This window comes from Podarcis raffonei, chromosome 5 (assembly GCF_027172205.1).
Source record: "Podarcis raffonei isolate rPodRaf1 chromosome 5, rPodRaf1.pri, whole genome shotgun sequence".
Lineage (NCBI taxonomy): Eukaryota > Metazoa > Chordata > Lepidosauria > Squamata > Lacertidae > Podarcis > Podarcis raffonei.
In genome coordinates, this window is record NC_070606.1 from 51,693,287 (window position 1) to 51,706,597 (window position 13,311).

A 13,311-nucleotide genomic window follows, 5' to 3' on the forward strand; every position below is an offset into this window, starting at 1 on the left:
GTTTAAACAGCGTACAGGATGTTATTCTTGATTTATTCAAACAGGAAACAAATTAGGGAAGTTTTGTTGGACTAAACTAGGCGTGTGTCTCATATGGGTTGTTACATTCTTAACAGGAGTACTCTGTTTCTCTGTGCAAGTACATACTGTTCTTGTTTTGAAATGGTAGATCTGGTTTGCATTACGAACTTAGCAGAAAGGAAAGCACTTTTTATAGGTATAGCAACTGTTAAGTAACCCCCCTCGTCCTCTGCAATAGACATGTCTGATCTGCATGTCTTGGGATGATTGATCAAGTACCGTAGCTTGAACATTATTAGGTTTGAACTGACTGCTGCTGTTGAAAGGACAGGCAAGTTTTCAACATATGCAGTAGTTAAAATTGGATTATATTTAGAGCTCAATTTATATATGGAGCAAAGTTTACTGTCTTTGAAAATGGACTGAAATACAGTAATCCCTTCATCAAATCTTATACCAAGTGAAAACATTCTTTACCCTTGGTGTTAACCAGCAGTGAGTTGCAGCCTACATTTTCACCAGCAAACTGTTTTTATTTATTCAGCCAATTATTCTGCAAATTAAGCCATGTTAGAAACTCTAGTTCTGAGGCATGCTTTTTAAAGATATTGTAAGAGTTTCCCTTTAGGAGAAGCATGGATAGATCAGAGATGGAATGGCTACGGTAAGGGTTCACCACATGAATAATTTGTGCATAATTTCTTCATACCACCACCATCCCCTGTACAAATCCCCTGTACAAATGTTCACATTTGTAAGATTGTATGATGGTAACTGGGCAGGTTTCAAGTTGATGAACAGGTGTGCCTAACGTGATCACGTTTCCCTTTTGGCTCAGATATTGTAAGCTTTATTTGTTCAGGCATAGTGCAGAATGTATGCATGTCTCTGCTTATTAGAGAAGTACCTACCACATTCCCATTACAAGTGCCAGAGTTTGTAAAGTGTATTTGCTGATTTCTAGGTATCTTTGCCAAGGTCTGAACGGCACACATAATATCATTTGAATGGAAAGTTCATTCTTCAAACAGAACTAGCCAAACCAGTGTGGTGGTTGATCACTTGGGAAGAATTCATTGTAGTGCTAAGGAGATTGTTACATCAGCACAAGCATTTCAGTTTGCCAGATGGAAGAATCTCCTCTCTCCTCCCCCTGGGTGCTGTTCTGGGGGCTTCCATAGCCATTTTGGGAGTGGGGCAAACAGGGAGGGGGGTACAAAGCCCCACTACTGTAGTGGAAGACCTTGCTTGCAGAGCTTATAGCCAGGGCTGCTGCAATAAACAGCTGTGCAAGCCTTTGGGAGGCAGAGATGTGAGAAGGCATCAGAGGAGGGAGAGAAGGAAAGAGGGACAGAGGCCAGTGTTGCCCTGACCATCATTCAAGGCACCCCAGGGTACCACGACACTAGTAGAAAACCACTGATCTAGAGGCAAATTTGTTATGCTGTACTCTTCTCACTCCTGTTTTCCTCTTGTGATGCTTTCTAATCCAGATGTATGAGTTGCAGTGCAATCCTATGTCTGCTCAGAAATAAATCTAATACAGCTCAATGACACTTAGTCCTAGGTAGGCACAGGGTTCTATTCTCAGTGTGGCAGAGCAGGCAGGTTGTTACAATGGAGTTCCAAAAATGCCTGATAACTATAGATATGGAGTCCAGAATCTGGTTGCTTTCAGCATTCAAGAGTTTTCTTTTGCATTGCACCTAGAGTTTGCTTAAAATATGGGTACGAAAGTCAAGTGTCAGGTCACGCCTGTTATTTGCTTAGTTTTTGTAGCTATGATGATGATTTCTCATACCAGGGAACTGTACTACAAAAGTGTAGTGTTCCTGTGAGATTATCTCAGGAGGAATCTAGAATCATTTTATGTTTTCAGAGGAATTACTATGTATTGATATTTCTGACTTGAAAGCTTATTACATCCTTTGCCAACCTGGTGCTTTCCAGCTGTTTTGGACTACAGCTGTCAGTGGCAGGGGATGATGGGAACTGTAGTCTAAAACAGCTGGAGGGCACCAGGTTGGTGAAGGCTGGCTTAATGGGAAAACTCAACTTGGCCTGGCTATATATACTATATATTGGCCATCTGGACCAATTCATGCAACAACAACATTCCTTGGACGTAAGCAGTTTCCTACAACTTCTTATTGAAATATTACTAGGGAAGGATGAACTATAGATTGGTCGTTGAGCACATGTATTGCATGCAGAAGACCCCAGGTTCAATCCCTGGTCACTTTAGTAAAAGGATCAGGTAGTGAGTGTTAGGAAAAGACCTCTGCTTCAGACCCTGGAAGCCTGCATCGTCAGAAAAGGCAACGGTGGGTTAGACAGGCAGTTGGATTTGTATAAGACAGCTTTGTATATTTCCTGAGGAGATCCCATAACTCCCTTGGATAAACTGCTTTTCTTTCAGCTGAAACCTGCTTTGCTCCAACTTGTCTTGAAATATGAAGCTCTGAGAAACAATTGTTTCTTCCCACAAAAAAGGGAAAGTTTCATAATGTGATGTATTTATTAAGATGACACACTGGATAGTGATGGATTTAAGTTTTTGAGTTCAGGTCTTTAAAAAATAATACTTATTGCACTGGGAGGAATACAACTGGTGGGACGTAATTAAAGTGTAGGCAAAAATAACAGTTTATTCCACATTTTTCACTTGGAAACACGTAGGTACAATGCTACCAGTTTGATTGTTCACTGATAATATTGGTACTTTCAAATGAATGAATGAATGAATGAATGTGGAGCTGCAGTATAAATGGTTCTGGTGTGAATGGTCTCTTGTCTTTTTGAACAGTTTGAAGGCGTGGCATTTTCCAGTAGTTTAACAAGGTAATTGTTTTGCAGATGAAGTAATATAGGGTGTGCTTTTAGACCTAAAGCATGCAAAGACATGTGTTCTGACGCCGCTCTGCTAAAATATACCAGCTAACCACCAGCTCCCGAATCAGCTTCTGGGCACCAATAGCAAGCAGGTGATTTAACACTCTGCCTAGCAGCCAGGAATTGGATTGACCATATGCTAAATTAAAAAGAGAGCCTGCCATATAACGTGGGTTATTGTGCAGTAGATTTACATCTGCATATGCAGGGAAAGTAGTACGATTCCTTCTCTGTGCAGCATCTCTAATGACAGAAAAAGGGCATGTATATAATGCAATTATTTTCTTCTTTCAGTTCACTGAGTTGGGGATCGAGAAACAGATGTATTCCCTTTCATGTATTGTTTTTCTTCAGTAACAAGACAGTTTGACAATTTCATTTCCAGACACTTGAGGCAGTGAAAGCATATGCAAAACCTTTCTTTTTGAGTGTGAAGTGTCAGTGTGAAGTGTTTGCTTTTGATGATTTCAGTGGAAGAAAAACAACAACCCTCAAATTATTTTGTGTGTCAGTTGGATGACTTAAGGGAGGTAGGGGGAGTAATGCAAGTATTTGGCAGCATCACAAAAAGGACAGCAAAAAGCAGTAAAGATTGGCTTGTGGCTTGTTTGTAGTTAAAGAGAAATAAGTGGATGTTGCCAAGCTAGTTCCAGAACAAAAATATACCCAGCATCTGCTAAGAGCATTAGAATTTTAGCTGATAATTCCTGGGTTAGTTTATGCTTATGTTTGTAGTGCAACTACAAGAAGCTCCCCAATTAGCTTTTCTTCTTGCATATTTGGAATATAACTTAAAAGCAACTTTCGTGTTAATTGTGGACTTGTGTCATTCTTGGACAAATATCCTACTGAATTTGAAGAACTTGAAATTCCACAGCCTGAACAGGTGTGTCCCCCAGAATTATAATGGTGAATTAAAGGGTTTATTGATGCGTATCTGTCTCCTGTGTATGATCACATAGGTCTCATTCAGATAAAACTAGGGCTTCATACTGCGGGAATGGGCCTTGGGCTCATGTACTTCCCCTCTTCCAGTGCTACTACAAAGATGGAATTTGGAAACTTTTGGTCTTGTTTCAGATTAAGCACAGCTGCTTGTGTTGTCTGAATCCAGAATCCTGAACTGTGATTATTGTTAACTGTGGTTTGTTGGATTTTTTTTTTTGAAATTGGTTTATTTCAATTAACCATAGTTAAAGAGTAGGGTGGTCAAGGATAAAAGAGGCATAACAGTAGGGGAAGAGAGTAGTCATTGCAGCAGCATACCCAAGATATTGGTCCCTATCACAGCACGGGATATGATAGTATAGCCTTCAGGAACACTAGCAGGAACCTTTTTTCTTTGTCCATTGTATCATTGGTAGAGAATAGGATTTTACACTGTGATACACAGCAGTGTGTAGGACTGGGCTGCCCGTATTGTACTGGGTCAAACTATTGCTTCATCTTTCCACTATTTTATATTCTGACTGGAAGTTTCAGGTAGAGGTCTTTCAGACTTCTACTTCATCTGCTTCCTCTGATGCCAGGGATTGGACGTGGGACTTTCTACATGCAAAGCATGTACTCTCCCACTAAGAAACAGTCCTGCCCGCTCCAGAAGGTTATATTTTAGTCTTTCTCTTCACACAAAGCAGCATTCTCTTCATATTGGTGACATCAGCAGAATCAAAGCGGTGCATCCAGCTTCCTGTTATCCTGGGATACAACTTCCAAGCAAATTAAGCTTTGATAACAAAGGATTAACTTTTCTTGTACTTTGTAAAGTCTAATGCACTACATAACTGGCTCCTGGTGACAAGTTGTCACATTTTTTATGGTTCTATAGACTGAAAATTACTTGGTACACTAAAACTCAGCACCCTCACAAATAATGACTTCTTCCCTACTAAAGTATTACTTGAAAGTATCAGGATGTTCTTCCCTGGCAGGCAAAAAAAGAAAAAAAAAAGAAAAAAGAGATACTAAAATATAACAGGTAATTAGGGTACTACCAGGTGGCAAAATAGATTTTTTTTTGGAGGGGGGCACAATATCATTTACTATGATCATCTCTCAACAGGTAAATGTCCATGGGCAGGTTGTCGTCTGCTTTTAAAAATCATTCTCAGAATTGTGCATTCCCATTCTGTAATTACATGGTGCTGTGGTCTGGACAGGTGTGCTTAATTATTGGAATACATACATTGCGGGAGCGGGATGTGAATCAGATCTACATGTGTTTTAACTTCAGGATTTCTGTGTAGGTGTACCTCTATTTTGAACTCAAAGAAGACCAATCTAGACTGAATTATGAACAAAGTTCTCTGTGTTCCACATATCAGTTTCCACATTTCGTGAGTGGTTCAGATTTTACTAAAAATATTTATAGTTCTCATGGTTCTGGGGATTATATTTGAAGGAATCTTGGAAGTCCACAGCTAGTCTCATCAGTGATTCCAGTGGCCTGATGGAGAGAAACACGGGATGACCTGAAGTTGCAAGAGTAGTTGCCAAATACCATTGCTAAAAAAATTTAGTGAGAATGTACGAGCAACCTAAATGCTCCTGACAGCTTTAACAAGGCTGAAAGTTTAGTGAAACGTAAAAGACAAACTATTTCATTTAAAGAACTTTGCTTCAATTACCAAATCTTGCTTGCAATGTTGCTAAAAGCTGGCCCTGAATAATATTTATCTGTGACTATAGAATCAAGATCCATGAGGACAGAGTAGAAGGTTGTCCAGGCTAGTAGTCAAATGGGTTTTTACTGAATCCAAATCTTGGTACAGCAAAATGTTGTTCAATGTAATTCTTGACCATTCAGTTTATGATTATGAATGTCAGAGGACTCATCCACAAGTTGTAGGAAATCTGCTTCTACCTAGAATACTTTAGAATACTTTATCCTACTTCTTTTGTAGCCTGTTGGGCTGACATCCCAAGTGGGCTTTTTTCTGCTTAATTGTAACAGGTGGCAGCTTTACCTATGGCCAATCGAGCAACGCAGCCTTTTCTTCCTGACTTGCTTTATATCTGTGCTTTGAACCATGACTCCTTGCAGTAGAGTTGGCATTTACTTGCACATTTCTTTCCTGTGACCTAAAAATGTAACTAGAAGAGTGCCTTACTGAAAAGACACTGCATTTTCATTTTGCTGGTAGATTTGCTACATTGCCTTTGCAGGACTTAGAGAGATTTGAACTCAAGCCAAGTCTAGTGATTTGACACGCTAGTTGTTGGAGTGGCATATCTAGCCTGTGTTGGCACTACAGAAATTGTGGAGTGGGGGATGTTCAATAAAGCACAAGTGGATTCCAGGCCAGCAAGTTTTATCTCACATGAAAAATGTTAATCTGCCCAGCCTCGTTTCCACTTGTAAAAACCACCTAGAACTACCCGTGGTCCTCTGCCAGCTCGGAGAAAGTTGATTTTTCCCAGAGAACAGACTGTCTTTCTCTTTTTGCCCTGCCCTACAATAACACTGCCTATGTTTTGAATCCGAGGAGAAATTTAATTGCATTTGAAGGTGAACCAACCTAATTCAGACTTTGCGAAGCAATGCAAGATCTGAAGCACAAGCAGCCTCCAAATTCACATGCCTTCAAATATTCCAATGCAGTTCTCCAGCCAAATAAGATCTACAAAAATGTGCATTCTGAGGTAAAATTGGTATTATGCATACATTTATGAAAATAACATACAAAATGCATTATATTAGGAGAAATTGCTTTGCAAAAATGTATTAAGCAAAGTTGCTTATCTGTACGTGTGTGTGTGTGTGTGTGCGCGCGCGTGCATATGGAAAAAATAACATTATTTTCTGGAGAATTTTCCTAAAGATTGCAAGCTGATGTGGAAATACGGAGAACTGAATTTAAGATTGTAAAAATGAAAAACTGAGAGAAACAGAAACAGATTTGCCCATCCCTTGTTCTGAAAACTCATTTTGAATTGAGTTGGTACAGTAAAACCTGCCATTTCACTTACTCCTGTGTATGTTTCTCATTTTGTGGTATCACTTTATGATCCACACACTAATTTTCAACACAAGTGAGGCAGCAATGGTTGATCCTGTAAACATTTGCAAGTAAGACCTGCTAATACTGTATCTGTATTATGTTCTGAGTATTCTGCCAGTGAATGGGAGATTAATTAGGCTAGAAGACTAAAGAAAATAGTTAAGCTATGATCATCAGTACTGATTAAAGTGAATAATTTAATCAGTACTGATTATCATAGCCAAACTGTTTCATATGCATATTTCAGTCTAGTCTGTTGTGGGAATGAAGTGGGGAGGATGGGAAAAGGTCTCTGTTACAGACTTATTTTTGGCCATAATATATATTTATATATCTGAGAGAGACATAATAGATAAGCTGATCAGATTGCTACATTAACAAAGTGTGACTCAGCTCTTTTGTTTCCCGGCATTGTGATGGAAAGCTGATTTTTATTGATCTCTTATGCTGAGAGCACTGTACAAGTGGGTTTGGTAGTGCACGTACACCCAGCAGGCAGTGCTAATGCAAGCTTTCAGACTTGATGCTGTGAGACAAGAGCTAGGCTGTCTGAATTAAGAGAGGTCTATGTTTTTGTGTTTGGCTGAAGAAAACTTCACTTGGTTATTTTTACAAGTCCTAGGGCTTGGTGGTTGTTGGCAGGGTGTGGAGGGAACATTAACAACTGCATGGTCAAAATCACAAAATCAACGGAGGAAATAGTGACCCACCCTGATCAAGAGGAATGACCAGTTTTGCACTAGCTGAAGCTTACCCTCTATCACCATAGAGTGATACATTGCTCTAGCTTTGAGGTTTAAAAAGTCTTGGATGATCATCTCTAGATCAGAACTTTTTTGAAAAGGGCCTCAGGATTATCACCAGTGAAAAACAGTGAAAAACAGTTCTGGATACTAATGCAATTCAAAGTCAAAGAGCACCTAACTTGTGAAGCTGAGCAACCAACAGGTTGAAGATCACATACAGTGGATGCCCACGTCCTTCTGGATACGGAAGGGCCTGCTGATCATTGCCTCGGGCTTGTCACTATTAGACTTAAGTTTGGCAATCTGAAGCATGTACAGTGGTACCTCGGGTTAAGAACTTAGTTCGTTCTGGAGGTCTGTTCTTAACCTGAAACTGTTCTTAACCTGAAGCACCACTGCTGCTGCTGCGCTGCTGCATGATTTCTGTTCTCATCCTGGGGCAAAGTTCTTAACCTGAGGCAATATTTCTGGGTTAGCGGAGTCTGTAACCTGAAGTGTATGTAACCTGAAGCGTATATAACCCGAGGTACCACTCTAATTGAAATTTTCCTAAAGGGAGAAAAGTATCCTTTTTTGTTGCTGCTTGATAGCAACACTAGTAGCGACAGTAAGTAGTTTTCATGTCAATAAGGAAGCTCCTAAATGCACAACAACAGAAACAAACCAGAAATTCAAGCCCACATCTCATTAGCCACTTTGTTGAGCTCCTGGTTCATGGAAACTGCTCACTAAGAAGCTGCCCTATTATTCTTCATTCTAATCTCTCCTTTTCCATACAGTTGAAAAGGCCATGTCAAGTCAACCAGATGAATAGAGCTGAGCAGCATAAAAGTAATGACTTTAATTAGATATTTCCCCTTGCTTTTCTCCATTGAACCTTCACCACCTGAAAGGAGATTAGTCTCCCTTCCCCACCCATCAGGGGGATTTGAAAATGTCCCTGTGACCAAACTGATTAGTGAAGAAAAAAATAAATCAGGCCTGGATTCTTACTATAGCTGTGTGCTTTCCCCCCTCTTCTTCCTCTCTTTCTAAGGTCCAGCCAATTTTGTTTTAAAGAAACTAAATTACAGAGTAAAAAACATGCAAGAAACATAGTTATTCTCACTTTTTAAAAAAGATAGTCGACTGGGAAGTTTACCTGTGTGTGCTGCATCAAAATGAATGGGGGTTCCTCAAGAACACTGCTGTGTTCCTTTTCATTTAGGTCTTGTGCAAAAGATCTCACCTGGTGGATTGTGTACAGTGTCTATAATAAAAAAATTCAATTGGATGCAGTTTGCTACTACTGTGGAATTAAAACTACTCCAGAGATTTCCATGAAAACATGCTGGTTAGTCATATTTTAGTCACCAGGAATGGCCCAAGTGAGTCTCCCATATCAATTGCCTCTTCAGTCGATATATTTGTGAGCCCACAGAAAAGCGGTTTTAAAAAAGGCTTTTTATTTGACGCTGGGTTTCCATCTCCTTGTTTTGTGAAGTTTTTCAGTGCTCTGCAAATCATAATTGAAATCTACATGGTCAAACTGTAACTTGCAGTTCTAACTTGCAGACAAATTACAGGTTTTTGATTGGTTGTGTGTATTGACAAACTGTGGTTTGCAGCAAAGAAAGGGGGTGGGGCAGGATGTGCACAGGCAAGAAATAGGGTCCTGCTTAAAAGGCTATTCCTATCTCATCCAAGTGTGGTTTAAAGCTAAAGAGCCTTAAGGAGGCAGATCTCTAAGTTGCTCATCATCATTTAGCACCTGAATAGCATAACAGACAGGCATTTTACCACTATGGTGGGGTGCATTACATCTCTTTAGTAACAATATATAAATTTGCATATATATTAGCATAAATAAATCAGCATTCTGATGTCTGCTGCCCCAGGCTCCTTTGGAAGGCTGGGATAGAAATAGAATAATAATAATAATGTGAAAGTGACTGCACTAGAAAGATTGTGTGAGCCTGAATCTGGTTCTTGTAAAACCAAATCACCTGAACTTATTCTCTGTGTAATAGAGAATGCACAGTATTTCTTTGCACAAGTTATTCATATATGTGCTTTAAGTGTCCAGTACATTGCACATGAGAGACTGGGACACTTAGCAAGAAACTGAGAGGAGCTTGTAAAAACGTATTAGCAGAGTGCTCAGAAAAAATGCCCTGTTCAGGCACTGCACATTCAGTGAATGTGCGAGGATGGCAGGCTGTGGTCTTTCTCCTACACAAGGTTACTGAATGTCTGAATAGAGCCTCTGCACATGCAGCTGTACATATGGAGGTATTTCTGTTCTTAGGAATGAACACCCATTGGTGTTAAGCTTCCCACTAGTGTGAACAGAGCCTACACACACACACACACACACACACACACGCACACACACACACACGTGTGCGTGCAAAGGTTTTGTTCAGGCGTTCACTGAGCAGCCACTGGGGGAAGCAGCAGAACTTTCTGTTTCCATCTTGTACATTAATTGAATTTGCATTCTGAATGCCTAAACAGGACTTCCCTGGGACTAAACTGTATTAAAATACCAATCGTCTCTCAGCTGAATCAGGATTCCTGGAAGCCAGTCAGACATTAAACTCACAGTGGAAGCTGCCTTATACCAAAACAGATTATTCGTCCATCCAGCTTGCCTACCATACCTGGCTGTAGTTTTCCAGGATTTCAGAGAGGGTCTTTCCCAACCTCACCTAGAAAGAAACTAGGACTCCTTGCATGCAGATGAAGTGTTCAACCTAAGTGTGTAAGGCTCTTTCCCTTGCTTTCACATGATGCTCAGACTTTTGGAGGAGTTGAGTTGGGAAGCCCCTGATGTGGCTAGTGCCAGTTAAGCACAGGATGCTACCCTGTTAGTAAAAGGACATGCTTATGAAATGAGCTAAAAATTGGTATGCCTCAGCACTATCCATTTCACAGGCCACAAACTTAAATGAATGCAATGTATGTAAAGTCACAGCACACACCTTCCTTCCTCAAGTTTTGGGTGGTCTCGGCTGCCATTCTCCCACTGTGTTCCAAAGCGTCTTCCTTCCTCACGTAGCCAAGGAGCAGTCAGGCAAAGTCTTTTAATCCCTGTCTGTTTGAAAACAGCCCTATTGACGACCTTTTATATGTCTGAGAATACAAACAAGATTCTCCAGCTTGCTGCCAGGATGACATCAGATTAGATCACTGGCTGCCATAAAGCCCTTCCCAAATGCAGGGGCGAAGAGTAGCTCTCAATATGCTGCATTGCCTTTTCTTTGTTCTGTGATTTCTAAATGATCCTTGCAGCACAGCTAAGCCTTTCTTTCATAGCCAACACTGTCTTCTGATTTGATTAGTTCGTCAGCAATACCTGTCTGCTGGTGATGTGCTATATATGATTGTGTTTCTCATTTGCAGCATGGAAATCAACTTTGCAGCCCTCTGCTAGGAGGCAGATTGATTATTTCAAACTCTGAAGATGGAGAACTAGAGCTCTGAATTGTGCCTCAGACCCACTATGGGAGTTCTTGGCTGAACAGGGATTTCAAAACAGAGCAAAATATTCAGTCCAAATCCCAAACGTTATGGATCAAAACATTATCTTAGTGATTTTTCTAGGTTGAGTTCATAGCCCATTTTATGACAAGTGAGCACAAAGGCAAGCATAAAGGGTGTTCCTTGTGGAATACTCTGCCAATTGAGATTCAGCAAGCGCCTTCTGTTTCAACTTCTAAACACCTGCTGTAAACTCTTCTGTCAGGCTTCATCAGGCTTATGCGAGCAATTTAGAATGCATATTTCCATGATAGTTAGCTGATCCCTAATTTTAAAATATTTTATATGATTCTTATTGTATGGTTTTATTATAGCTGTTGTAAACCACTCTGATTTTTTTTATGACGTGGTATATAAATATATTGATGATAGATAGATAGATAGATGATAGATAGAACTGCTTTTTGAAAGGATGCAATATGCCATGCCATTGCTGCTTACCTTCTGAACTTATTGGACTTACTTGATCCCTGACATTTGCCTTGCAGCATCCTTCCTTTAAACAAATAAATAACTATCCATTTTCTGCTGTTGCATATCCATCTTGATTGATTGTAGTTTATCTTAGTAAAAGTGCTAAATGAATGGTAGTGCTCTGGAGTAAATCCCGCCGAAATCTAGTCAGCAAATACAGTGGTATCTCGGGTTACATATGCTTCAGGTTACATACGCTTCAGGTTACAGACTCCGCTAACCCAGAAATAGTACCTCGGCTTAAGAACTTTGCTTCAGGATGAGAACAGAAATCACGCGGTGGCGGTGGCGGCGCGGCAGCAGCGGGAGGCCCCATTAGCTAAAGTGGTGCTTCAGGTTAAGAACAGTTTCAGGTTAAGAGCGGACCTCTGGAACAAATTAAGTACTTAACCCGAGGTACCACTGTACACAATTGCATTGTAAATGTAGCTGAAGACTGCTTGATTCCATTAAACACAAAGCTTCATTCAGAGGTTGTCATACTTGTTTGACTATGACCCTACCTAGACCCTTTATCCTAGGTCCTCCTCCTGGTTCGCCCTTTGAAAGAGGATTGTGACTCCTGGCTTGTGGAATGCTTTTCCCAGTGAGCTTTCCTTAGCACTATCATTAATATCTTTCAGCACTGGGCACCTCTTCTTCCAGGCATTTGATGGATTATGATGATTTTGCTGTCTATTGAATGTAAGTTTGGTGGGGTTTTTTGTTTTGCTGCTGTTTTATTGCATTTGATTAATAGGTCACAGTAATGTTTTTATTGTAAGGTACTCATTGGTCCCATTCTCCCAATTTTATGCCATGATCATAAAACTGTAGATTTGGAAGATACCCTGAGGATTATCTAGTCCAACCCCCTGCAATGCAGGAATATGCAGCTGGCCCTTACAGAGATCAAACCTGCAACCTTGACATTATCAGCACCATGCTCTATAAACAGCTGAGCTAAACTTTGTAAGTCTCTTGGAGGCTCTTATGTGACAAATGACTGCTGACTTTGATTCCTTCAGGCAGAAAGGTGGGATATAAATTGAATAAATAATAATAAATTGAGATTATTATTTTTTAAAGTTAAAATGTGCATAAGGAGGAATTCTCTTGGAATTGTTTGTAAGAAGTCTGTGACTTTGCCGGGTAATGTTGCGGTGGCAGTTCTTAATATGCCTTGAGGAAGAGAAACAAATTTTCTGGAGATAACTTGTATGTGTGGTGTTGAAGCCCTGATTTGGGGGCTCTAATATGCTTTAGGGCCTCTTTTCAATACAGAAAGGCAGTAGATAAATGTTTTAATAAAAACAGATTTTAAAAATTGGAGCTTCTATAGGGAGAATCCTAGTGAAATGGAGGGAGTGGGGGAGGTGAATATGTAGGATGTGTAATACAGCATGCTTGGCTGTATAATGTGCATGTTTTGTATGTTTTCCATAAGCCAATAGCAGGTCTTTCATGTAGAGTTCCTCCAGAACTTTCCTCTGCCATAGGAGATAATACTACACTAACTATATTATATGCTTTTTGCAAATCAGGGAGAAGTTCAACTTCCTGTTAAATTGTTAAAATTTTAAGGTCAGGTTAATAAAAAACAATATCTTTGTGTAGACAATTAGGTCATGCCTGAATGATAATTAATAAAATAGCTGGGGTGGTCTGATTCACTG

At 40.0% G+C, this 13,311-nt stretch overlaps 1 protein-coding gene across 4 annotated transcripts in view; it reads left to right on the forward strand.

Annotated features, from left to right (window-relative positions):
- Positions 1–13,311, forward strand: part of ABLIM1 (actin binding LIM protein 1) — a 205,634-nt gene that overhangs the window by 43,183 nt on the left and 149,140 nt on the right. The window contains exon 2 of one of the 4 annotated variants that reach the window (XM_053389127.1): positions 12,280–12,340. The exons of the other annotated variants lie outside the window; for them this stretch is intronic. Coding sequence (XP_053245102.1) covers positions 12,316–12,340 — 25 coding nt within the window. The 5' untranslated portion in view covers positions 12,280–12,315. The remainder of the gene's footprint in view (positions 1–12,279; positions 12,341–13,311) is intronic. 4 annotated transcript variants of the gene reach the window in all.